The sequence below is a fragment of the Drosophila santomea genome, chromosome 3R, assembly GCF_016746245.2.
Source record: "Drosophila santomea strain STO CAGO 1482 chromosome 3R, Prin_Dsan_1.1, whole genome shotgun sequence".
Classification (NCBI taxonomy): Eukaryota; Metazoa; Arthropoda; class Insecta; order Diptera; family Drosophilidae; genus Drosophila; species Drosophila santomea.
The window spans coordinates 5,800,982-5,827,190 of record NC_053019.2 but is presented as its reverse complement, the minus strand read 5'-3'; the positions used below and the strand labels follow the sequence as shown (position 1 = coordinate 5,827,190).

The window sequence follows — 26,209 nt, the reverse complement described above, 5'->3', positions numbered from 1 at the left end:
TATGAGAGTAGCTTTATGCTAATGCTTTTTTGTTTTATTTATTTAGCTTATACCATCCTTGGGTTAATTACTTTTTTCTTAAGATATATTACGTTGGATTGGGAACAAATTATTCTGTGCAACCATTTTCCTATATAAATTAAAACATACCGGCTCGCTATCCCTAGTATCGAAAGTCAAGCCTCGATAACATTTAGCAAGTTCTCGATATACCGATAAGTCGACGAAATAATTGTTCATTAAGTTTTGCCAAAAGTTTGTTTAAAAGGGGCAAAATAGTGTCATAAGATGTCCAAGGTGACCGTGCAAGATATTGAGGCGGTGGACGACTATTGGGGACCGACATTCCGTTCGATCCTCGAAGGTGACTGTAAATAGAAACAATTTGCTCCATTGCTTACGCCCATTTTCCTTTTTCCCTCACAGGCAACAACACGAAGCAGATTGGGGACCAATTGGAACAGCGGATTCGTAGCCATGACAAGGAGATCGAGCGGATATGCAACCTTTACTATCAGGGCTTCATCGACTCAATTCAGGAGCTGCTCCAGGTTCGCACGCAGGCACAACAGCTGCACAACGAGGTGCATTCCCTGGACACGTCCCTTCGCCAGATTAGTGCCTCGCTGATTCAGCAGGGCAATGATCTAGTGCGAGCCCGTCAGATCGAATCCAACCTGGCCAGCGCCATCGAGGCACTTAAATCCTGTCTGCCAGCATTGGAATGCTACATAAAGTTCACCCAGCAGGCCAAGAATAAGCAGTACTACCAGGCGCTGAGAACTCTGGAGACCCTGGAGACAGAGCACTTAACGCGTTTAAAGACACACAACTACCGATTCGCCACCCAAATGCAGATACAGATTCCCATAATCAAGGAAAATATCCGTCGCTCTTCCGCCTCAGATTTTAGAGAGTTCCTCGAGAACATCCGCAAATTTTCGCCCCGCATCGGAGAGTTGGCTATCACACACACCAAAAAGCTCCAAAAGCGGGATATCAACGCCATCATTGCCGAGCACATGCAGCAGGTGAATGGAGGCGAAGCCTGTGGAGCAGGTGCTGGTGGGGATGATGATGGCGCCAACATTAGTGCCCAGGACCTCATTGACTTCTCCCCCATTTATCGCTGCCTACATATCTACATGGTGCTGGGTCAGCGGGAGTACTTTGAGAAGGACTACCGTCAGCAGCGAAGGGATCAAGCGAAACTGGTGCTTCAACCGCCGCCCAACATGCACGACAATTTGGAGGCCTACAAGACTTACATCTGTGCCATCGTTGGCTTCTTTGTGGTTGAGGATCACGTTAAGAACACGGCGGGCGATGTCGTGACCAGCAGTTATTTGGAGGATCTGTGGTCCAGCTCGCTAACCAAGTTTGTCAACGAAATCAGCATGAGTTCTTCGTCCTGCACCGATCCTAATATTCTGTTGCGCATTAAGAACCTCATAATGCTTTCCATCAACACCTTTAAGTGCTACGGTTACACCGTGAACATCCTCTGGGAACTACTGCACAACATGCGGGATCATTATAATGAGGTGAGCTTTGAGATATAGTAAGATATATGTAGAACTTGCAAGAATCTCGGTATGCGTGACATGTGTTAATGCTTCCTCTGTTTTTTTATTTCTAGGTGTTACTGCAACGCTGGGTGCATGTATTCCGCGAAATTCTCGACAAGGAACAGTTCCTACCTATGGTTGTGCAAAGCACGGAAGAGTATGAATGCATAATCGAACGTTTCCCCTTCCACTCGGAACAGCTTGAGAATGCTCCGTTTCCAAAGAAATTCCCCTTTTCGAGAATGGTGCCAGAGGTATATCACCAGGCCAAAGAATTCATGTACGCCTGCATGAAGTTTGCTGAGGAGCTCACCCTATCACCCAACGAGGTGGCCGCCATGGTGCGCAAGGCGGCCAACCTTCTGCTCACGCGAAGTTTCAGTGGATGTCTATCTGTGGTATTCCGCCAACCAAGCATTACGCTGACGCAGCTCATCCAGATCATAATTGACACGCAGTACTTGGAGAAGGCAGGACCGTTTTTGGACGAGTTCGTGTGTCATATGACCAACACAGAGAGGAGTGTATCTCAGACACCATCAGCCATGTTCCATGTGGCTCGGCAAGATGCCGAGAAGCAGGTTGGCCTACGTATTTGCTCGAAGATCGACGAGTTCTTCGAACTAAGCGCCTATGACTGGTTACTGGTAGAACCGCCAGGAATAGCCTCAGCGTTTATTACGGATATGATTTCTTACCTTAAGAGCACCTTTGACAACTTTGCCTTCAAGCTGCCTCACATTGCCCAGGCGGCCTGCCGACGCACCTTCGAACACATTGCAGAAAAGATTTATTCGATCATGTATGACGAGGATGTGAAACAGATTTCCACCGGAGCACTCACACAAATCAACCTGGATCTAATGCAGTGCGAGTTTTTCGCGGCTTCGGAACCTGTGCCTGGTCTGAAGGAAGGAGAACTGAGCAAGTACTTCCTGCGTAACCGTCAGCTGTTAGATCTGCTCATCCTAGAGGAATGGAGCACGTATTTCCACGACTATGGAAAGCAAGAGAACCGATACCACTTGGTGCAACCTCAGTCCATTATAGTGATACTGGAAAAGATACGTGAGGCGGACAAGAAGCCCATTTTCTCGCTGGTGCGAAAGAACGACAAGAAGAAACTTTTAGAGACAGTGCTCAAGCAGCTAAAGCACATCGCCGATAGACAGAATTAGAAAATTTAGGCTGTTACTATTGCTTTACTCAAGCTGTTCCATTGTTGTACCCGTGTAATCATTATCTGTAGATTTTAATCTTTATTATTTAGGCTAATTTGAATTCTCACATGAAAAAGAATTTAGTTCTTATTACTTTTGATTCGATTTGTTTTTATAAAAGACAAATTTTAATTGAAACGTCTCGACCCGTTGAACGTGTAAAATTGTATTTTGAATTTTTTGATTCGTATGTACAAAAAGCCCAGAACTTCAGCGGTTGCCTACGTACGGATTGTTGATAAATACAAAAAGAAAACGACATAAATGAAAACAAACGGAGAGGAACGTCTAAATAACAAATTGTATATAATTATTAGATGTATGTAGCGTACGTGTATTGTGTAGGTATATTCCGCAAATCGTAATAAACTAACTTCTAAGTTACGTATATGCGTTGTTGGTGTTGCTTTTGTCAACTCTTCGTCTCGAGATGCTTGGGCGCATCCGCATACGTGAACTTCAGGCGGAATGCCTCGGCGAGCAGAACGTTGATTTGGCGATCGGACCAGTTGTGTGTTGGCAGATTTTGTAGCAGCAACATGAGACCCTGCCTCCGCCGAGAAATATCAATGATCAGTAGACGTTGCAGGAAGTACATCCTATGAGGAACTCACCTGGAAATCGTTTTGTTGCATCAGCTGTTCTTTCCAGTGCAAAAGGAATGCCGCGCACACGTACAAGTGGAACAGGGCGAAGCCGTCGGACTCTGCAAGATATGTGTCCCACAACCGGATGGTGCAGTGCAGCGGCAGCTCGCGTGTCAGCAGATTGTTCATCCAGCGAAATGAGAATTGCAAGTAGTCGACGCCATGCGCCTGTAGATGACGGTGTAAGTTCACTGAAAACAGAAATTACATTTTATTATCATCACTTGGCAATTGTAGGTTGCATGCCAACTTTGCTTATCTAGTAGTATCGTGTCAATGCATATTGACCAAAAGCTATCCTACTACACCATATAAGCTTAATCTTATTTTTCTTGAAAACCTGTTAAATTTGTAAATTGTAAAGCATCTTCATTATCTTTGACAGGGTGTATCAAAAATGCTTGACGTTGATGGGGCTTTTATTTGCTTACACAAGACAAATCCTCCCCAGTTATCTAATCACAAGAGCATTAACATATCTCTATCTATATTTGATCACCTTCATTGCAAAGTTATCTTCATGTGGCTTTTTTCTACTGCCAAAGGTAAAGAGTTGCCACTCACCGTCAATGCGCTGAATTAGATCCTTGAGTTGGTTAACCTTTTCCTGTATGCCCAGCTGGGCAAAGATGTAGTTATCCTGAATGCAGTCGAGAAACTTAGATAGGCACCAAAACGAGTCTGCCTCGATAATATTTCGAGTCTCCTCGGGCAGCGTGGACATGTCGTACTTCTCAAGATCCGTATTCGGCGTCAACGCCTCCTGAAGAAAGACGATAAAGAAGGGCGTGACCAGGTCATTGATGCCCTGCACGTAGCCAGAGGCAGGATGGCGAATGGCCCAGATAAAGAGAATTCGCTCGAACATTTCCTGGACAAGGTGTTGCTGGAAGAGCGGAATCTGGGGATTCATTCGTGGCACATCGATGTGGATCTGGCGGTATGTGTCCTGCTGCGTTTCATCCTGGCTATCCACCCGGAAGTAGTTGTGCCTGAGGTCTTGGTAGCCCTGCCGCTTGCTCTCCAACACCGCCATCCTGCGCTCACTTGAAGGCGGAAGATACTTTGAAAGGAGTCGCCAGCTGACAGCGCGCATCTAGAGTGCGGTTTATTAAAATTGCACAACAATTAATAACTAGATCCTCACCTTCCGAGGCACGCCAGACCAACTTATCTTCTTGAGAGCCACCAAGTCAAGTTGAGGTGAGTCTAGCACCACTTGAAATTTTTCAATTTTCGTTTCGTACTCGCTGTCCTGGCAATTCGAGCTGATCTTCTGCAATTGTGGTCTTCCCGGGTAGTTCCTTAATCTAGATCTGAAATGGCAAACTCTCTTAGTAACTGTTAAGGTCTTTATTGCTTTTGGTTTTGGTTCCGTGTTTTCCGACATTGCTCGGGGGGGAAGAGCTGGGAGTGGCTATCAGTTAAGAAATGGAAATGCCTCAGGAGCGGTTGCCAAGCAAGTTGGTTAACACTTGTTTAAACGTGGGGAATGGCAATGATAAATTGGGAGCGCCTAACAGCTAAGAACCTAATTAATTTTAACCTTATTACATTATTATGGTTTTCGTGATTTATCATAGTAAACTGTAACTTAATATATTAAGCAACATCAAGCACACGATTAAACATTTTTAAATATTTACTGTCTTATAACATCTGGAAATGAGTTCAGAAAGCGGGCTTGAACCGCTACACCCCTGACTTGTTTGCACAACTGCAGGCGTTGGGTTAAACTTTCTTTTTGACTTCCCAGTAGAGTTGGCGCCGCTCACCTGTTTTCGTTACTGTCCGGCAGAGATCTGCGGTCTTCCTTGCAATCGTCCGTCGAGCTACTGCTGACTGGCACCGAATCAGCTCCACTTTCGTTTGCTGACCGGGATGCATTATGGTTCTGATTGCTTCGAGAGTGCGTCTCAATCACGTTGAGCGCCACCGTCTGCGACACTTGCCGGGAAAAACGAGCAGCATCTGTTGGGGGATCAAAACGGAATCATACGTTGCGAAAAACCTTCGTGGTCGCGGAACCATTACCACCGCCAGCTCCAACGGCCGCCGCTGCAGCCTCCGTGCTACTGATGATGCAGAACTCGTCGTCACCCATGTCCCAGGCATCGCTCACCGACTTCTGGTACTCGGTGAAGGTGGACACCATGCCACTACCGGGGGCAGCGCCGCGACCGATCGCTACCCCAACTGCCGCCGCCTTTTCGAGCTCCCGCTTGGGACTCGGACGTCCGGGCACTCGACGTCCGCTGTTTTTCCAAAAGGTCGAGGAGTTTGCGCCGGGCGTTGGTCCCGCTCCACTTGCTCCGGATACTGGTGCTTCTCTTGCTCCTGGTGTTCCTGTTGCTGCTGCTGTGGAATCGGCTTTTTCTGTTTGGCTCTTAGCTGCTAATTGCTCTACATTATTATCCATTATACGTCCCCTAGGTCCGATTCTATGTCAGCGTCATTATTTTATTTTGCATCAAAACAGTGTGACCATGGCAGCTATTTATGGCTTTCACAGCACGACTTTCTTAGAAGTGATGCGAATATGGTGTGATCAAGTAACTGGGTCAATAAAAATATAAAAAAATCGTAATTTTTCAAGTCATATTTTATGCGTAAGTACAAGAGCTTTATTAAGGATATATAAAGATGCATGTGATATATGATGGATGTGTAAAATTAAAAGCCTAAACCAAAAAGTTTCCTGTCTATAATTTATGGCTAGCATGACAACATTTTTTTTGCTCAATATGTTTAATTATTTTACGATAATTATATTACTTACTAGTTACGGATAAAAAGTTGACCGTTTTATGTTTCGGTCCGTGACCTTGTCGTTTACCTGGCAACTCTGGCGAATGCGCTTCGGATTTCGATTGCGAACGGGCACGGCCACTCAATGCAAAACAAGTGTCTTTCGGCGTGATAAGAACCAGAAACCGCAATCGACGATTTCATTATTCGGTGGAACAATTGCAAGCTCCAAAACTATGCCATAAGGACCATCGCTATTCAAGCAGTGTGGAACCAGCAAGATGCAGAAACAAGAGGAGGTGTTGTCGCGCCTGCGAATGATATTCGACATATTTTTGCGCGAGAACTTTTCCACTACCAACAATGTTTACTTTGAGAAGCTCCTCACACATTTGCAGGCCAAGGGTGAGTTTACCATCGGAGTGGCCCTGCTATCTGCCATCCAATCCTCAACTGAATCATCTCTGTCCGTAGAGAACGCCTTTGTGCTTCAGGCCCCATTTGTGGTGGAGTGGGTGGATAGGTGCATCACAGCGGTGACCGAGGACTTTAACAAGATCCACCCGAAAGTGATATCCTTTATGCTGAATCTGACCAGTTTTCTGGCGAGCAACGAGTGGATAATTGTGCGCCTAAGAGAGCTAGATATAGTAAACAGGTAAGTGGCAGGATTGAAAACTTTGCTCTAATCTCTTAAAACTGAACCACTGCCATTTTAGAGCAGTAAAACTCCTACAGAGGGAACATAACTTCAGCCCATCGATAAAGCTAGGCGGAATACGTCTGATGAAAGCCATCACCGTGTACAGCATTGTTGTGGCCTTTCTGCGGATGCACCGCATCTGGACGCTGCTTATCCAGTATTCCAATAACGATCACACGCTGTACGTGGTGCGGGAGGCCCGTCAAGTGCTCTACAACATGCTGTACAAGTCCTGCGACAAGCTGCACGACAAGGCTGTTACCCTTGAGATTTTGTCTGAGATTATGCAGCCGATTCACGACAATCTGTATAAGAACACCGAAGGAGTGGAGCGCATTCACATTAAGGTGGACGACAACGAGTTGTTGCACAAGATCTCGGCGACACTGGATCTGTTGTCCCACATACTACAGCAGACGCTAATGCTCGAGGAGCGCACTACTCTGATTACCCTGCTCAAGGAGTATCACGATTTCGAGATTACCATTTGGAAGCTGATCGATATGACCCACAACCCGTACTTCACTGAGAAGATCTTTACAACGCTGAGCAGCTACAACTTTGCCCTGCTGTTGCATGAGAAGTTGCTAAATCCGGACGCCACTGAGCCCCCGGAAGAGTTTACCGAGTTCGGGTTGGCATTTTTTAATCTCATGAAATTTTGTATTACCCGCAAGGATGGCCTGAGCTTTGTGAAGTTGGCGGAGCTTAATCATGTACTTTGGAAAAAACTGGGAACACGTGCGCCCAAGGAAATTGTCATCCAACAAGAACGCGTTACGTTTGAAAACCAGCTTATCTGCTTTCATATGCTGCCGTTGCTCTTTTCCATGAAGTATGCGCAGAAGATCGCCAACGAAGAGAGTAAGGTAGAGCTTTTCGATGCGTATATTGTGAAGTTGCTGGAGATCTCCTGCGAACAGACCTTGCGGCTCTGCTACACAATGCGGGACAATTTCTTTTCTGCAGACGGCATGGCTGTTGGTTTGGTGACGGCCGGTCTGGCAAACAAATGCATACACAGCCTTTTGGCACTGGAAAACGTTCTTGATCGGGAGCAGGCGATTACTGTGTGCCAGGCCTTGCTATATGTGCTCCGCGAGGCAGTGGCCATGAGTGTCATTACGAACAGTGCACAAGATGACTGTCACAGCGTGAGCAGCGCGGGCAGCTCTTATCTGGAATTGTATCCCCGGGGCACCGAACAGGTCGTCAACGATCCACAGGTTTTGCATTCCGTCATGGTGGGTTTGCGAACCTTGATCGAACGCTTTAAGATCACGTGGAAGGAATCGGTAGAGACCATTGGCCTTGTCAATTGCCTGGCTTTTGTTCTGGAGAACACAAACATGGATGTCAGGGTGAGCAAAACAAACTGTCATTCCTAGCGGGCAAAGGTTTCCGTTACATTTTTGTTCTATATTTGCAGTGTACTGTCCAGGCGCTGAAGCTCGTTCAGTTGGCTGTGGAGCACTTCCTTTCACCGAACATGGCTCTTTTGGTGGATAACTTACAGGGCTCCGCACTGGTCTGCCTGGGTCCCATTATCGTGAAGCGAATGCACGACACAATGTGGGAGGTGCGTGACACAACGCTGGAGCTCACCACCTCCATTGCCAGTATCTCTCGCATGAGTAAGCTTGTGATCATCTTAACGTATTGCCCAACTTTAATGATACATTGCTCCTCTAGAGTTTCCCGCCTTTCAACGATTTCTAATCGACTCAAAGATACCACCGATAGTTTACGAAATGGCCAAGAATGACTCGGAAGTTTATGTGCGAGCTTCTGCTTTCAAGTGTCTTTCCCAAATGGTCTCCATAAACCTTTTGTGGGAGAATGGTCTAAGCCAACTCGATCTTGTGGTGAGTTCATCTAATTATATGCTCAAAAAATCATGAGATAAACTCATTAATATCCTAACAGGACCATCTTCTGTTTGTAATGTATCGAGAGAACAACGATATTGTGAAAGCCGAGGCCGTGATTACGCTAATGAAGATCTACGAGCACCGTAAGATTCACGAAAAGTACAAGAACACGCTCTTCTCAACCCTTAACTATTGTATAATCGGGGATCATCACACAGAGGTGAAGCTGAATGCGCTGAATTTTTGGCGTCGGGAGTTCTACCGCCAGTTTAGCAATCAGGGCATGATAGATGGCTCTTTTCCCACAGTGACCTTCTCAAAGGAGCAGAAGAAGATTGTCACGCTGACGGAGAAAGAAATCCAAACCAGCATTGCCAAAGTATTTGGTGGAGTACAGCAGTATGGATATTTTGGCATCCTGCTCAAGTGCCTGCGCGAGGAGACTTCAATGGAGGTTCTAGAACTCGTTATAAAGGGGGCCAAGATCATGATAGAAAAGTTTGAGCGCTACGAGGGTATAATGGAGGAGATTGAAATGAGATCTCCGCTCTCGGACAGAGAGCGGCCAACATTCGACTTCCCTTCCCAGGCGCAGCCAACTCCGATTCCGCAGCAGCCACCAGTCAATCCCACCGAGGCGGACGAGGTCATCGAGTCCATACTAAACTCGCAGGATGTTCAACTCCTGGAAAAGGCGTTTGAGACCCAGATGCAGATAAACGCGGAAGGGGAAAAAACAGAGAAGCGGCACATCGAGGAATTCTACTATAAGCAGTTCGTGGTGCCATTGCGGCAGTTCTTTAAGGAGTTAAAGGCCATTGACCTGGACCAGTTGGTCAAGCACCACCAGGAGTGGTTCGAGTGTAAGGAGAACTTTACCTCCTTGCTGGATGACATCCTCGGCGCGCTGAAGCGCGACGATGAAAACATGATTTCGGACTGTTACTAATCCCGTGCGAAGCCGTTTTTCAGTCCAAACCCATCTGTGAAGTATGCTAAAAGTGTTATTCCGTGAAATAGAAAATATTTTTACTAACTAAGTTTTGAACTCAAAGTGAGACTTTATTTCGCCGACGCAGATAAAATAAATCAATAAATACAGTAACGAGATAATGTTTTAAATAAGTTAACTTTTTGTTAAAAAAAAAAAAAAAAACACATTTGGAATCAAGACGACCTATTTTTAAACGATTTTAATCAATTTTTAAATCATTAGTAGGCTGGTCACGCTGTTCGCGTCGTGTTTGTTTTGGTTCTCCGTTGGTGGTGACACACTTTTAAAACTATGTGAAACGAGTTATTATCGATACATGCATGGAACAACTATTTCCCAAATTTTACAGCAATGTTGTATTAGGTTGATTGTAAATTTGGAAAACATAAAGCGGAAATAGAGCACAATTTCGATATTGTTCATTTCGCCGATACCATCGGGTAGTATGCGCAATCGATAGTGCCGGCACCAATCCTTCCCACTATCGACAAGCTCATCGACTGTGGCACATCTTCAGCGCATAGATGCAGCGAAAAGCGGAAGGTCTCGCGTTCAAATTTGTACGCATTGCAGCATAAATATTAAAAAAGCGCTGTGATCATGCAGTTGCACAAACGGAGAGCCAAGCAAAAATATGGCCAGTGAATTGTGTCATAAATTTGAAAGTGTTACAAGTTGCACCGCAGCGGCAGCCAGAACAACAACAACAACAACAACAACAGTAGCAGCAGCAATAGCAACATAAACTGCACGCATGTGAAAAGGAGTGTGAGTGTGTAGAAAAAATCAATTGAGAAGGAAATTGCATATTCGCTGTCGCGGGTGAAACGAAAATAAGTGAAAGAAAATAATATATATATAAAGTGCGTTCGGGGTGTGTGCGTGCTTGCGAGTGTTTGTGTGTGCAAGAAAAGGAGCAAGAAGCAGCACCAGCAGCAGTAGAAATAGCAAAAGGAGGCAGCCACAACAACAAGCTAGAGAAAACCGCCAGCAGCAACAACCAACAGCAGCCCCCTAATAAAGAGCAGAGAAAAAATGAGTTCAAGTTGTGAAAGGTGTGTGCCGTTACACTACAAACTACAACACTACCATCAGCGGCAGCAAAGAAATACAACAACAAATACGGCAATCTCCAGACAACGCGAATGTCGAAATTGTGTATACAATTTATTAAGAAAGCAAGAGCAGCAACGACAATGACCAACTGCAGATGCTTTTGTTGAATAAATCGCAGTCTTGGCTGCAGAAAATTTCCATGCAATGCGAGTGGGTGGGTTGTAAAAGGAGATGGTGGGCGTGGACGTGCTTGAGTGAGAAGAGGAAAGGAAAAGGAAAAGAGTGCGAAAGGAGCCGCATTTGCCTGCCAGAGTGTGTGCGTGCGTGAGAATGCGTGTGTGGGTGGCAACTCTTCCTCCCTGCGTGTCTCTCTCTCCCCTTCTCCCTCACTCTCTCTTGTCGCGTACATTTTCCTTTACCTTGATTAAATTCCTGGTTTATGCACTTTTTGGGTCTTTTTGTGGCCCGAGGCGCCTGCAAAATCGATTTTCTGGCAAGGCGCGGCAACAAGCGTCGTCCGCCAAATGTGCCAAATGGAGAGAGCCAGAGAGAGTACTACTAGCACTTACACCCTCTTTCGCTCACCTCACCCACTCTCTCCCAACTCCCATTCTCGGCCAAGCGAGTGTAAGTGTGAGTGCGAGTGTGTCAGGACTGCAATTTTCAAATAAGGAAAAACCGGATAATGCTCGACTAAATATGTTTGTCGGCGGCATAGAGAAAATCCCAATTGAATGGGGGAAAAACCGGCACACACACACAAGCACACACACACTCAGATGATACGCACAATGCCGATTTTGGTCAACTTTTTGGTATCTCCTATTAATTTGCCTCAATGAATGCCTTGAAATATTGAATGAAACAGTTGTTTCCTGGCAGATTTGGCCGTTGTTGATTTTTGCTGCCGCTTTTGAGGGCGTTTTTCACCAAGTTTCGAATCTCGAACAACTTGACTGCGGCTGGCATTCCTAAGATACATTTTTCGGCCGCTCGAAAATAGAAGCATCGCATTTTATGTCTTATTTATGTGTATTTCTCGCCTTCTCCGGATCCCCATTCCCCATCTTCTTGTTTGCTTTGGACCAGCAGAATCGAATGGGTAGAAATCATCGAGCCTCGCACCAAGGAGCACATGTACGCCAATCTCACCACTGGCGAGTGTGTTTGGGATCCACCAGAAGTAAGTACAAGTCTCTTAAGTTGTATATTTATGTGTATCAGCAAAGAATTGCTCTAAAATCAAGTTTCCAACGGAAGCTATCTGTGACCCCTACAACATTTTAAAATGTAATTAGGGCATTGTTGAGTTAAAGTCTCACTTATTCAGCCTTAGCATCATTCATTACAGTTCTATAACGAATATTCCATTTTTGTTATGTGTTTCACTTCAGAAACTTCAAATCATACGAGTCTACACCACTATATTTGTAAAAACATCCTCATGCTGTTCAGAGAAGAATTAAGCAAACTTCATGACTGGAATCTAAGTATTATTCGTTGGTTAAAGCTTATAGTTATGTATGAAAAGCCAACAGTTTCCATGTCTTATCTTACGCAGCACAAGATGTTTCTATGTTTACGGGTTTCAGTAACCACGCTCACTTCATTGATTAGATGAGTAACTTGTTGTGGGGCTGGTTGTTTAATTACTACTCGGGGTAGGGTATCTAGATGTTGAAAGTATGTACGCAGGAGCGTTCCAATAGTATATTTTTTGATCAGGATCAATAGTCGAGTCGATCTGGCCATGTCCGTCTGTCCGTCCGTCTGTCTGTCCGTCTGTCCGTCTGTCCGTCTGTCTGTCTGTCCGTCCGTATGAACGCTGAGATCTCAGGAACTACAAAAGCTAGAAAGTTTAGATTGGGCATACAGACTCCAGAGACATAGACGCAGCGCAAGTTTGTCGATTCATGTTGCCACGCCCACTCTAACGCCCACAAACCGCCCAATACTGCCACGCCCACACTTTTGAAAAATGTTTTGATATTTTTTCATTTTTGTATTGGTCTTGTAAATTTCTATCAATTTGCCAAAAACCGTTTTGCCACGCCCACTCTAACGCCCACAAACCGCCCAAAGCTGCCACGCCCACACTTTTGAAAAATGTTTAGATATTTTTTCATTTTTGTATTAGTCGTCTAAATTTCTATCGATTTGCCAAAAAACTTTTTGCCACGCCCACTCTAACGCCCACAAACCTGCACTTCTACTAGCTGAGTAACGGGTATCAGATAGTCGGAGAACTCGACTATAGCGTTCTCTCTTGTTTTGCTTGTGTTTGGCTTGCAAATTTTTTGTAACCCACTTCGCCAAGTGGCGTGACCAAGGTTAATTATATTAAAATAACTGTCGAATGCATCATCATAACCGTTCTGATATAACAGCTGGGTAAAAGGAGGAAATGTTGCAGTCTTTCATGCTTCAGTGCAAATATGTTCCCTCTCTAAAGGCAAAACTTTTCCTTTTCAGACGGGAACGAAAGAAAAACCATTAGCTGTCTGTTTGCTGAAATGCATGGTTTTTTTGCTGCATTTTTTATGCTGTTTGGCTAATGCGGCAACGCCAAAAGGTGTTGCGGACTAATAACTTTGGTCTCGCCTGCAGGACGAAGCCGAAAGGCAAACACCGGCCAGACGAACAAACCAGGCCACCCTTCTTTCAATACCCCTTGCCTTCCTCTTCTTACTTGCTCCCAAAGGAAGTAGGAAAAATTTCATTGATTTTGTTTTTGGCCTGCAATGTCCTCGTTTCGCTCGTGATTGCACACACTTGGGCAGGACTTTTCCGAAGGTATTGGTGTGCAGAGGAGTGCTTGGCCTGCATCCATAATGGAAAGGCTTACGTGAGGAGCTACACGACAAAAATATTAGGACAAAAACGAAAACGTAATCTTAAAACGTATGTACATATGTGTATGAATACAAATGCATTTTAAAGATACGTTACCTGAAGGATCATTTTGTTTATATCGGGTAATTTTAGTGTTGCAACATCTAAAAATACTAATCTTAATAAAAAATAAAAAAATATTAACGCCATATACGCAATGTATATCCTGAAAGGTAATTTTCTACAAAAAACACACCCATAATAAACAGCTAGAACAAAAAGGTTTCTTGTGGACAACTTTCAGATAATTTTTTGTGTGTAAGAGAGCGTAAGGTCCGCTTGGAAGCCATGATTTATTGCTCGTCCTACGGTCCTGCTTCCGCTTTCCCCTCCCCCTTCTCTTACCACCAAGGCATTGCAGCAAAGTCACCAGGCTCTCTCTCTCTTCGAATGCTTATTTATGTGCATTTCATTTCGGTTTTTGTCACTCTCACTCTCTGTTTGACTCATCGACTACGTCATCCGCATTCTGAGTACACCCCCTCCAAGCCCCCACAAACATGGCTTTTTATAATACTTATGTTTAAAGTAAGAATGGACTTGTTTATAATAGCTTCATTGCTGAAATAATTTATCTTTACTCAAATGAAACGATATACCTATTGTTACGGTATATTATGGTAATATAATTGTAATCATTTGTTTTTATTAGTTTTGTATGTTTATGTAAATCACTTTACTTATATTATAGTAAGTAATAATTTATTTTAATGAATAAATAACTAAAGCATTCTAGTTTGATATCTTCTGTTGTGAAACTTAACCTGTTATATTCAGGGGCTCTATTGTGAATTTGGCAGCGTAAAGTCGACACTTCCGACTCCATTCTGCCCCTTCCGAAGTACTAGATAAAGGCTATAAAGACCTGCCCCCGATTCCGTATCTGATTGCAGCTACTGCAATTGTTGCTGCTTCCCCTCGTGGCGATGAGGAAGTGAATCCTTTTCACTGCGCCATATAATCCGCACAATTTATGCAGGGCGGCGTGAAAATGGCATTATTAAAGAATAAAGGGTGACTGCACCACCTTGCCGGGCACCCTTTGCGTACTCATTGTTCCACCCTCGCTCTTTTCTAACTCGCTTTAAATTAGTAACATTCTGTTCTCGAATTTTTTGCAGCTGCTTGTTGGCCAACTTGCAGCGCTTTGTTTTAGCCGGGCTCCCTTTGGTGTCACCAACAACAACAACAACTGCAAGAAAACGACAACTCTCGCTGCTGCGTTCATTGTACGTGATTTGAAATTTATTCACAATTGCTGGGACACCGTCTACTTTTTTCTCCCCTTTCTTTTTTTTTATTATAACTCGAAATTACCGCCCTCCCTGCCTCTCGACGCTTTGTCAACTTTTTCATACTGTTTTGTGTCGCTTTTTTTGCCCATTTGGCTTTGTAAAACTTCCGGTTGGCAGGGAGAAACAGTAAAGAAAAGAAAAGTTGCCCACAAGTTGCACGTCCATTGCTCGTTTCATGTTTCACATTACGAAACCCGCCTCAAGACCTCAAGACAGTCGCACCAGAATCAATGGATGTTCACGTGCATCCGCCGGCGTCATCCAAGTGCTCCAACTGCTCCCGCGACCTCAATCCCAATCCCCTTCAGAAAGAGGTGGTGCAACCAAATGCGGCGCCTCCTCCAAAACGGTCGGACCTCGATCTGGGCCTCCCTCTTCGCTTCAGTGGAGGCTCTTGGGCTACGCAATCGCCAAAATATTTCAATTGTCAGTGTGGTCTCTGTGTACCTATTCTACTTCGGGTATATTAGACCCAAGGCAATTTCACTCAATCGCAGAAGATCTTGAAGAAGTGGTTTGATTTGTAAAATTGCCTTCGTTATTGAGATCAGAATAGGGTGGTGTGTTGTGTTCGGAGTTAGACTTTTTGTGGAAATTATGATAATTTATTTCGTATGAGAATTGGTATCGCTATTCCAGAATTTATAGATAAATTTCCTAAAAAGAAGTACTAATGCCAGTACCGACATAATACTAGGTATCGTAAGTCAGAAGAAGTTTGATTCAATGAATTACATTTTTATTTACCAACTTACTGAATATGCATGTCATGCATTATCTATGATTCCAGACTTGAGGTATACCTTGCCACCCGGTCTTCTTCCTAGTCGGTTGGCTATCGCCCATTGCCTTCTTGGGCCAAGTCTGGTTTCCTGTCTTTGCGGCCAAAGTGTGCTTTTCGGATCCACACAGGCACCCAGCTGAATACAGACTTCTTCCGCTTTGCTTGGCACAATTTGAAAGCAATTACGAAGTCAATTAAATGTGCATAAATATTGCTAATGAATTTCGTCGTTCGGAGCTTCTTGCTGGGGAATTTACATTATAATTTTCGCAATCCCCTAGAGGCGAAATTGTCTGATTTTAAGCAACTTCAATAACTTCGGAGTTTATTTTGTGCTTAATATGGCTTAGTCATGTTTTTTTTTGGAAAATGCATGAGTTTTTAGAACTTATAACTTATAGATTACATCCATCATAAAAGGGAATCACTCGCATTTATTTCACTTTCGATCCCAGATCCCTGGCCAATGAATTAATTTCTTGTGTTGCTGAACTATGGTCGAGCTATTTAGTAGCATCATATCGTAAATAAGCGAAGGACTAGGCTCTTTTGTTGCTCACGGATCTATAAATAAGTATTTGATTTGGACTTCTTTGCGATCTGCATTCCATTTCACTGGCGGGAATGTGAAACATGTGCCCAACTCAATGATAACTGCATTGCCTTAATCTATAAATCGAATATTTAATTGTTATTGCTTTCGTCTGGAAAAAGTTATTGGGGATTGTTGTTTTTATGAGACGAGAAAACTTTAAATTGAAGTCAGATCTGCACATATTGCTTAGGTTCAACCGCAATTCGATTCTATTCATTGATTTCGAATTTTGGCGGCACATTCCATTCGAATTTCATGAGACGACGTTATCGCCTCCATGCGTTCTATTTTGGGATCTACGCTGGACTTCAAAATTTGCTCTGTTGATGACCTAATTTTTCGGAGGGGCAACCGAAAGCTCTGCGTTGACTTTCTGTTTGGTTTTACCGCAGTCTGTTGGTGTGTCTCATTTAATAGCATTTGCTTGTTTTTCCGATGCATAATTCACAGATGAGCAAATGAAAGGAAGAGTGGCTGGGTCCGAAACTGACCTCCGCCATAGTCTTCTGTATACGAGGAACTCCAGAACTCCATCCGATTAGAAATCTTGTGCGTGCCTCGCTTCTTTTTTCGCCTCGATCGACCCACTTGCCGCTGATTAAAAGTTGTAATTGTTTTTCAATAAGCGCCAGACGCACATGCCACATGCCATACTGTACTCCATGGTTGGCAAATTGAATGGCAGATAACGAAGCGGAATGCATTACTCGAGGGATCTATATGTAACGCTTGGCTCAATTAAAGAAATTAATGGGGTCGCAATTAAATCATATCAATCTAATAACTCTGTTATAATAAGTCGTTTTGTACGACGTTCTTTCTAGACCGTTGTAGTAGGAATCAAATTTATTTATTAGTATATCTCGCAGCGCATATAGGCCTTTCATCTCCTATCTCACAGGGCGTATGAGTAATCATTCTTATGGTACGTCATGCAGGTGCGAATCATTCCGACACTTTAATTCATAAGGAATGGGATTTTTTTGTTAAAATAAATTCTATAATTTCTATATGGCGAAGCACAATGCCTCTTGTTTTAGTAAAACTCTATTCATCTTAAAAGGGAATAAAAAATGTATACTAATTCGTATCAATAATGTTCAAGGAAATATTAAAAAGCTAACCAATACGTTTTATTTAGTCAGCCATTCAAAATAGCGTCAGGGTTTGTTTTTAAATTAATTAAATGCGGTTCTTGTATATTGCAAATGAAATGATAACAAAAGACACTCTAAAAGTCACTGTTTAAATATTTGAAGTAATTGGTTACACCCCAACTTCCAAGAAACACAATGGTCAAATTCAAGCTGACCGTTTTGTGACTAAGATGTAGGGCATTGTTGTTCATATTCCACAATTATGAAAAGTTAGGTAAGAATTTTGTAGCAGGCCAAAAATGAGGTCAAGTCGCTTGATGTTTCTTATTATAGTTCATCTTGAATCGAGGCAGCGGGGAATCGGATCATTGGCGATGTGGAGGGAGGACTATCTGACTGACTAACTGCTGAGTGACGACTGACGACCGAGTAAGCTACTGACGGGCAGTTGGAAACCCAACAATGCGAAAAGCGTAGCGAAGCGACGTGGCATCTGAGTGGATGGCCTTGCTCCCAGCCCATCCCCCTCCAAATAGTCGTCTGGTCGCGCCCACAAATTATGCAACATGCAACGCAATCGGGGCGCCGCTTCGAAATGGAAATGAAAACCAGAAATGAAAAGCAGCCAAGCCGAAAGCTTTCCATTTGCAGCGGGGTGCGATGGGCAATGGGTGGTGGGCGTTGAACGGTGGGCGGGGCTGGCATTGTTATTGTTGCTATCTGTGGCCAGTTGCAACCACAAAAGCAAGAGCAGCAGAACGCCAGCAGGCAGCTGAACTAAAAGAGGGCGTGGGTCAGGGACCAACCACCTCCCACCGCCCAACTGGCCTGGACAAGTGCAGCTGAAGCTGGGTCTCCCAGTAGTCTGAAGTGAACGCATCTGCAGCGCAAAAGTTCAAGGCCAACGCTGCTGCTGCTGTTGCTGCTGGTGCTCTTACTGCATGCATTTTGCAGAAATAACCCTGACTTCTGGGTGGGACAGGGATGGGTAGTGCGGAGTGAGCGAGATGGAGCGGATTAAGCACACGCGCCTCGCCATCAAGGCCAGATATTAAAGGGAGGATAAAATCAGAGATGTGTACTTCAACGTATTACCAAAGTTTACGTTTAACAAGCTGTATGAAAATTTAATTAATTAATCGTGATTACGTCACTATACATATATGTACCTGCTCTTAAGACGATCGATAAGAATTGCTCTCTTTTATTAAGAGGATTCAAGCTATTTATTTTTTTTAATTTATTGCCTGCGGAAAATCACGGCGTGTGTCATCAACCATCATGCGTTAGTAGCAATTTTCTTAGATCCTAGGTACGTGCATTATGCAATGTGCCTCAAATCTTGTACACAACCTTAATGCAATGCAAATACCTTACCCATCACTGATGCGGCACAAGGCTCATGCGAACGACTGCAGTCGGGAAAGCATCGAGAATTCCTGTTTGGCAAGCACTTGTTGTATTTGTATTTACTCGGCTGATAAAACCCCTCAGACTGAGATTATAAACACACACAGAGGCACACCCACACGCACTCTTTGTGCGCTCGAGTTTGCTGATTAAGCCCCAAGAAAAGCTCTCGAGCTGAGATACCAAAATAGATCTGCTTTTGTGTAATTGCTGGATAATTCAAGAGGAGGGATAAAAGCCAGCGCCATGCAACACCAACAGCAATAGCAACGGCAACAATGGAGCCTCCCAAGCTTTAGCAGAATGGAACTCATTATTGCCACCACTAGAGCTGAGTGTCATTAAGTCCGGTGTCACTTCTGATGAAACTACGTTTGTGTGTCAGATGTTGAATCGTGCAGAAATTGCAATGCTTTTTAGCGAATCCACTATATCAGTGGAAATATGATTGCAGTGATAAGAACTTGACATTGGAATAATTTTTAAATTTAATTTTAATTTCAAAGACAAAGAAACTGAATAGCGTTTATTAAAAAAAAGATATTCATAGGTAAAATTATAATGTTATTATATTATATTATATAATTCATGTATAACATTGTTTGATATAATTTTTACGATAAAGTAACCATTAGTTAAATTTCTTGTTGATCTGCATTAAGAGTAAAAACATTTTTAAGTAAGGAATTATGAATCGATTGGAGTTGGCTTCACCTCTCAGCATACTTATGTTTGTGAGTGTTTATCTAATAAACGCCCGTTGACCTCCCGGCCCACGTGTTGCCCCCTTCTCGATACCTATCCCAAATTCCACGACCAACGATCCGATACGAACTGCACAACGACCCACACACACGACCACTCTCGGTCTGATGACAACGATCCAAACTAATTTTGCCACGCGTACCGCGTTCCGTTCTCGCTTTACAGGATGTGCCAATTAAGCGGACCGACTCATCGCAGTGGTGGGAACTGTTTGATACTAATACCCAGCGGTTCTACTACTACAATGCGGCCACGCAGAAGACCGTGTGGCACCGGCCGAGTAAGTGCGACATCATTCCGCTGGCGAAGCTGCAGACGCTCAAGCAGAACACCGATCCCAGCGAGCGTCGCGAGCAGACAACGCCCCAAAAACAGCAGCAGGTGCAGGTTCAGCACTCTTCCCAGCAGCAACAACAACCCTCTCCCATGTCGGGACCGAACAAGAAAGGACGTGGCCAGCAGCGGATCAGCGGTGGTAATGGTACGGTGGCGAGCTCGGAGGAGAAGCTAACCAGCAACGAAGTGATCTCTAGTCCACGTGGTCGTCAAAGCTTTCGGTGAGTGGGCTTGCCTTGAATTGAGCCACCCCATTTGGGGCCTGCTCCTACATTGTTTACACTCACATATGTTTACATTTCATTCTGGGCCACTTTGCAGCGTTGGCACTGGTGACTCATCCCGCTCGATAGACATGCAGCAGCAGCATCCGCAGGGCTACGCCTCCAGGCGTTCGCAAGGTGAGTGCTCTGATCAACCCCAACATCCTGGTGACTCATCAACATTCTTTCAACCGGACAGACTCATGCAATCAGTATAAGGAATCTGGCAAGTCGAGCGACTCTAGTCTGTCCAGTGCGCATGGCTACAGGCGCTTCAATGACAGCGGCGTTCCGGGGTCGGGACATCCGGATAACCTGCGTCTTGGCTCCCTGCAGAAGCAGCAGCGTGGCGGTGGCAAGGACAATGGAGCGTAAGTACTTGAGGTTTGGCATCCATCACTTCATCGGCTTTAAATTGCTTCTGTACCCACATCTCCATCTCTGCTTGCGCTTGGGTTACGGATTGCCTTTCAGTTTCGAGATGCTGCAAGAGAGCACCAGTTCGCATAATTTACCGCATGGCAGCACCTCCACATCTTCATCCTACGCCGGCGGCAGTGGCTATGGGGACAAGTATTTTGATCATCAGCTGCTGCCCAACCACCTGCAGGGCTATTCCTCCAAGTCGTCGGATATTGCCTCACCTACGCACTCCATTCACACGCCCCAGTCACAGAAGAAGAAGATGTCGCCGGATACAGCGCCCGCTGCACAATTCAACTACGCACAACAGCAGCATCAGCAGAGAAACGCACAACGCAGTGGTGGAGGCGCTGGTGGCACCGGAGCCCCAGCGAGCAAGTCCTACGGAGGCGGTACGAATTGTAATCCATGTAATGCTGTGAACTTTGGTTGGCTGCTTGAATTATACATGCATAAGCTAATAAGAAGTTCGAAAATTTTGCTAATAAGCTAGATGAGAAAACATTGACAGAAGGATGATGAATTTCCATATAAATTGAGTTTCTCTTAATTTATATAACCGGTTTAGCTCTAAGTCGTTACCTTAGTACGGATATGTAGTGGGAGTGAACTTAAATTTTAATGCAGCCAAACGATGTTTATAGCACTACAAAACGATTTATCTTCATGTTAAATATTCTCAACCTTTTTAGATCGCGAATACAAAGTGTCGTTGGCCCGCTCTGGCAGTTTCATGTCCTCTTCAATCAATCCCGCCGCCGCTGGCCACCACAGCAAATCCTACCGTAAGAGCAGCGCGGAAGCGGCGAATGGAGGAGCTGCCAGCGATGACTCCATGCACGAGAAGTACTTTAAGTCAGTGGAAAGCACACCGCTCTCGCGGCGCCGTCACACCACCAATGCAACCAAGAGCGGAGGTGGGGCCAGTGGCAGCAACACGGCCACCAGCACGGCGGGCAGCGGCAGCAGTAGCCACAAGAAGCACTCGAGCGACTCTAGTCCGCAGAGTCCGATCAGTCCCCAGACAAAGAGTTCGCGGCAGGCTAAGACGAGTGCCACCAGTACTGTGCCCCAGATGCAGCATTCACCGCGCCTACAGGAGCCGAGCCACAGCATAGATTTGTTAAGTCTGGAAAGGATTTCGTTGGGAAAATCGGGGCCTATTTCACCAGGAGGTGGGACAGAGAACATGGGCCTGCTGACGCACTCGTCGCGCGGCTCCAACGAATCTGCCCGCCAGCGCCAGAAGTCCAATAACTCCTCGGCGAACCGTTCGCAGTCGCATCATTATCCCGGACAGAGCTCCTTGCGACATAGCGCCAGTTCTAGTCTGGACAAACGAGGCTACCATGTGGGAGGAGGAAGTGGTGATGGAAGGGCAGGAACAGGCGGTGAAAAGCGGCGCTCAAAGCAGCATCACTATCATCAGCAAGCTGACAACAGCGACGTGGAGTACGACAATGGGAACACCTCACCCTTGTACACCAATTGGGACCAGGAAATGCCCCACCTGCTGCCTCTCAAGCACTATATCATTGAGCAGGCAAAGTTGTCGGGTCGGTATGAATACCGTGGTGGCGATGGCGGGGACTCGGACTCGTACCACTCCGATAGCCAGTCGGAGCACTCACTCTCAGGACACGAACCGGACAACGAGGACTCGGATGGAGGATCGGACACGCATGGCGGTTATCTGGAACACAACTACGGCATGATCGACGATTACGCCAATATGGGTGACAGCGTTTCCTACTACGCGTACATGTATCCGCCGCACGATCCCGCCGGAAGGGAGGATATGTTAGTATAGACTCGATTTCTTCCTTCTCCAGCATTTTTAACTTTTGTATTGTATACTTTAGCTCTGAAAACGTGGAGGCTGTGCTGGAGGGAATTGGTGGCAATACGACAGAACCTTCGGCTCCAACCGCCACTGCCCCCAAGCCAAAGCCTCGTTACCAGATCTCATACTACGACACCGTATCACACAGTCCCTCAGCAGGAAGCGGCTATCACGGTCAGCAGCTTTACTCCAATACTCCGCCGTATTCTGGGCATGGTCATGGCCATCACGTTCCACCGCCGTCAGTGCCCCACCAGCAGCAGCTGCACCTGGATCCAAGCGACGCCAAGCAGAAGCAGTCGCAGACCCTGCCCTCCCCTAACAGGCAGATTTCGCGCCTAGCTGGCGCCGGTCACCAAGGATCGGGACCAGCTGCATCATCCAAAGAAGAGACCGGCCACAGTACTGTTGCCGGTCAACAGCAGGCAACCGTGGGTACAGTGACGCCAGCTAGTCTTTCCCGACCTGGTCACAAGATGGCTCCTCCCTCGCTAAAGCCCACCATCCAGCAAATCTTTCCACCCAGCGAACGGGCGCCAGGAATGGGAGGCTTAGGATTGGGTGGACCTACGTTGGCCTGCATGAAAGAATGTGATATAGAGAAATTCGCTGCCGACAATCTGAATTTGCACTCGAAGGGAATCTTCCGGAAAAAGGCATCTGTGCGAGACATGCTAAGTTGGACGGCGGAAGCGATAAGCAGACCCATGTTGGCATTGTCCCGAGACAAGGCGGACAAGAAAACGGCCATTGAACTATTTAAACTGGTGCAGATCTACATGGCTGATCGCAAGGCGCGAATAGGCATGACTTTAAATTCAGTGGCCATAGAAATAATTGGAGCATCCCTACCACAGCAACAGTGAGTTAATAACCTTAATAGAATATACATATGTAAAAACAATAAATTAATATGTATTTCTTTTTTACAGATTAAGAGACGAGCTATACGTCCAGTTGTGTCGGCAAACGACTGAGAATCCCAAGAGAGACTCGCTCATCCGCGGGTGGGAGTTGATGGCCATATGTCTGTCCTACGTACCCCCTTCGCCCACGTTTCAACCGACGCTGCTCAAGTCAGTAAATTAAGTTATAAATTCAAATATAATTTTTTTAATTTTATGTTTCGTATTGCAGTTATGTCAATCGGCATCGCGATCCATCGTTTGCCACGAGTTTCCTGGAGGTTAGCAAATGGCCTATCCATGTGCAAATTTCACACTACGCAACTGTGTGCTGTCGCCGCTTGGATCGCATAGGTAGCAGTGGACGCCGAATGGCCAAAAAACCAACTGTAGACGAGGTGGAGCAAGCGCGGGTAACGAATCATACTCGAAAATGTTAAAAACAATTATAATATCTGCTCGATCCTGAACTTTTAGCAACAAATCTTAAGGAACAGCATGTTTGGGAACACGCTTTCTGAAGTGATGGATCTTCAAAAAGAAAAATTTCCGTTCCGTAAGCTGCCCTGGATACAGACCACACTATCAGAGCACGTATGTTATTGGTTGCCTAGCTGTAATGCGCGTTAAACCTTTATGTAAATAAAAATGTTTCTTTCTTTCAGGTACTCCTGCTCAATGGCAAGCAGACTGAAGGAATCTTTCGAGTCTCCGCGGATGTGGATGAAGTAGGTTGCATGAAGAACCGCCTGGATCGGTGGGATGTTCCTGATTACAAAAACACATTGGGTAAGAGATTATTTTCACAACTGATTTATAAGAACTACTAAATGAAGTTTAATATTCAATTCCATTTCTTAGTTGATGCACACACGCCAGCCAGTCTGCTTAAGCTGTGGTATCGAGAACTGTACGATCCACTTATACCGGATGCCTACTACGAAGATTGCGTAAACACAGAGGATCCCGACAAAGCCAAAGAAATAGTTAATAAGTTGCCCGAAATAAATCAGCTGGTAAGATATACGGTTATTCAAAAAAACTAATGGAGCTATTAATTTATAAATTATCTATGCTTTCAGGTTCTAACGTATCTAATACATTTCCTGCAACAGTTTGCCATACCCGAGGTGGTCAGTTGCACCAAGATGGACTCCTCGAATCTGGCCATGGTTTTTGCGCCCAACTGCCTGCGCTGTACATCGGAGGATCCCAAAGTGATTCTGGAGAATGCTCGGAAAGAGATGTCCTTTATGCGCACTTTAATTCAGCACATGGACACGACGCACGTGGCCAATCTGGTCTAATGGGCTGTTGGCCCAAACGGGCCAAAAACGGCAAACGACCTACCTACCAACCTACCAATATGCAAACGTTATGAACCTATCCTAACTTACTACCTACCAAATCTAACTTTAACTCAATTTGTATTTATACAAAGGATGATGATGAAGCTTAATCTTAACTCCTACTTTAACTTTAACTCGTTTGCTACTCGAATCTTCTCACTTATTGCTACCAAGACCAAAAGTCTATGGATTTAATTTTATTTCGTAATGACTAGGATGCTTGTTTAGAACAATGGCAACAACCCCAAATACTCGACGATCTTGTAACTCGTAGTGCTTTTTAAAACCAAAAATTACTGAAAGAAGAATCCAAAACTAAAAACTCAATGCGTGCATGCCTAGTTATGTCTCAAATTGTAGTTGAATTAATTTATTTTGCATTTTAACTGTTGTTTTTCTTTAAATGGAATTTAAATCAAAGCAAGCAAGCAAATACTCAAAGAAACTCTTAACTCTCAACAGTGCGAAGCAAAGCAAACCTTAAAGAACTTCTTGCGAAGCCTATAAATAGTTATAAAATAAAGCTAACGATAACTTAAATTAAATACTATATATATTATGATGTACACTATATGAAAAGGAGGATCAAGAAGGAGAGCTGAGAGAGAGAGAGATAAGTGAATCAAACGCAATAAGAGGTCAATGATGAAACTGCTTATAAATTACTTGCAGCCAACGTAGTGCTATATACAAAATATTTATTCATTTGCATAAATAAAAAAATGAAAATAAATAAATATGATAAAGTTCGAATCAATCGCAATTTCATGGAGAACAAGTCAAGTGAAAATATATAAATATGTATGGAAACCTGCAGTTTTCGAGGTGATCGAATAAAGTTATAAATGTAAAACAAAGTTGGGAGAAATATCGACAACTTGTCATCGGAGCACATGCCCATTGTGGGATTAAAAAACTCAGCCGGTTCTTCCTTTGCTGTTATTAATGCGTGCCACAATTATTTATGCCCAATTTCGAAGTCATTTCAAACCGTTTGTCTTCTGATAATTGCTAATAATTTAGCCTCACTTGACGAGCATAAGCCCCCCAGGCCATGGCTCCTTATCGACCAGTAGACCTCGTCAATGTCTCGAATTGGTCGCATTTACTTATCGCATACCTTCGAAAAACGCCTTTCTGTTAAAAAATGAACGCCTGTATTTTTATCACCATTCATTATTCATTATTAAGTTTTCATCTTCTTGTAAGGCACAAAAAACTTTTTGAATGGTCATTACTTACCATTGAAAGCTCTCTTCAGACCACTCGCTCCCCAAATACGCTGTTCGAACCATTCATATTGATAAATTTGAATACTCACCTTGTGATATGTCACAAAATGGCCGTCAGTTGACTTTTTCGGGTGCAAAATGTTGTATCGATGGGATTTTGTCGGGGATCACACAACTGACTATCTGATAGCAGACGAACAAGTGTCCGCTGAT

The 26,209-nt window shown here is 44.5% G+C and overlaps 4 protein-coding genes across 5 annotated transcripts; 3 read left to right on the top strand and 1 right to left on the bottom strand.

Moving 5' to 3' along the window:
- The first annotated feature begins 198 nt into the window (after positions 1-198).
- LOC120450939 (exocyst complex component 6) lies at positions 199-3,172 on the top strand. Its single transcript, XM_039634206.2, has 3 exons — positions 199-364; positions 427-1,544; positions 1,640-3,172. The coding sequence occupies exons 1-3, from the start codon at positions 289-291 to the stop codon at positions 2,744-2,746; spliced, it is 2,301 nt and encodes a 766-aa protein (XP_039490140.1). The 5' UTR covers positions 199-288; the 3' UTR covers positions 2,747-3,172.
- LOC120450940 (TBC1 domain family member 22B) lies at positions 3,076-5,936 on the bottom strand. 2 transcript variants are annotated; one of them, XM_039634207.2, is made up of 6 exons: positions 5,464-5,936; positions 5,211-5,406; positions 4,583-4,751; positions 4,000-4,531; positions 3,403-3,626; positions 3,076-3,335 (listed from the first exon to the last, which is right to left on the bottom strand). In XM_039634207.2, the coding sequence occupies exons 1-6, from the start codon at positions 5,852-5,854 to the stop codon at positions 3,201-3,203; spliced, it is 1,647 nt and encodes a 548-aa protein (XP_039490141.1). In that variant the 5' UTR covers positions 5,855-5,936; the 3' UTR covers positions 3,076-3,200. The 2 variants fall into 2 exon arrangements, with proteins under 2 accessions (XP_039490141.1, XP_039490142.1); XM_039634208.2 differs by having other exon boundaries at positions 5,470-5,935.
- Positions 5,937-6,297: 361 nt separating this feature from the next.
- Positions 6,298-9,862, top strand: LOC120450938. Its single transcript, XM_039634205.2, has 6 exons — positions 6,298-6,588; positions 6,658-6,841; positions 6,903-8,247; positions 8,316-8,520; positions 8,579-8,751; positions 8,813-9,862. The coding sequence occupies exons 1-6, from the start codon at positions 6,465-6,467 to the stop codon at positions 9,704-9,706; spliced, it is 2,925 nt and encodes a 974-aa protein (XP_039490139.2). The 5' UTR covers positions 6,298-6,464; the 3' UTR covers positions 9,707-9,862.
- Positions 9,863-10,248: 386 nt separating this feature from the next.
- LOC120451551 (hornerin) lies at positions 10,249-25,479 on the top strand. The gene is made up of 14 exons (XM_039635350.2): positions 10,249-10,806; positions 11,900-11,990; positions 19,811-20,202; positions 20,303-20,382; positions 20,444-20,615; positions 20,719-21,059; positions 21,360-22,467; positions 22,530-23,372; positions 23,443-23,586; positions 23,648-23,828; positions 23,893-24,009; positions 24,081-24,204; positions 24,277-24,431; positions 24,498-25,479. The coding sequence occupies exons 1-14, from the start codon at positions 10,787-10,789 to the stop codon at positions 24,720-24,722; spliced, it is 3,993 nt and encodes a 1,330-aa protein (XP_039491284.2). The 5' UTR covers positions 10,249-10,786; the 3' UTR covers positions 24,723-25,479.
- The last annotated feature ends 730 nt before the right edge of the window (positions 25,480-26,209 follow it).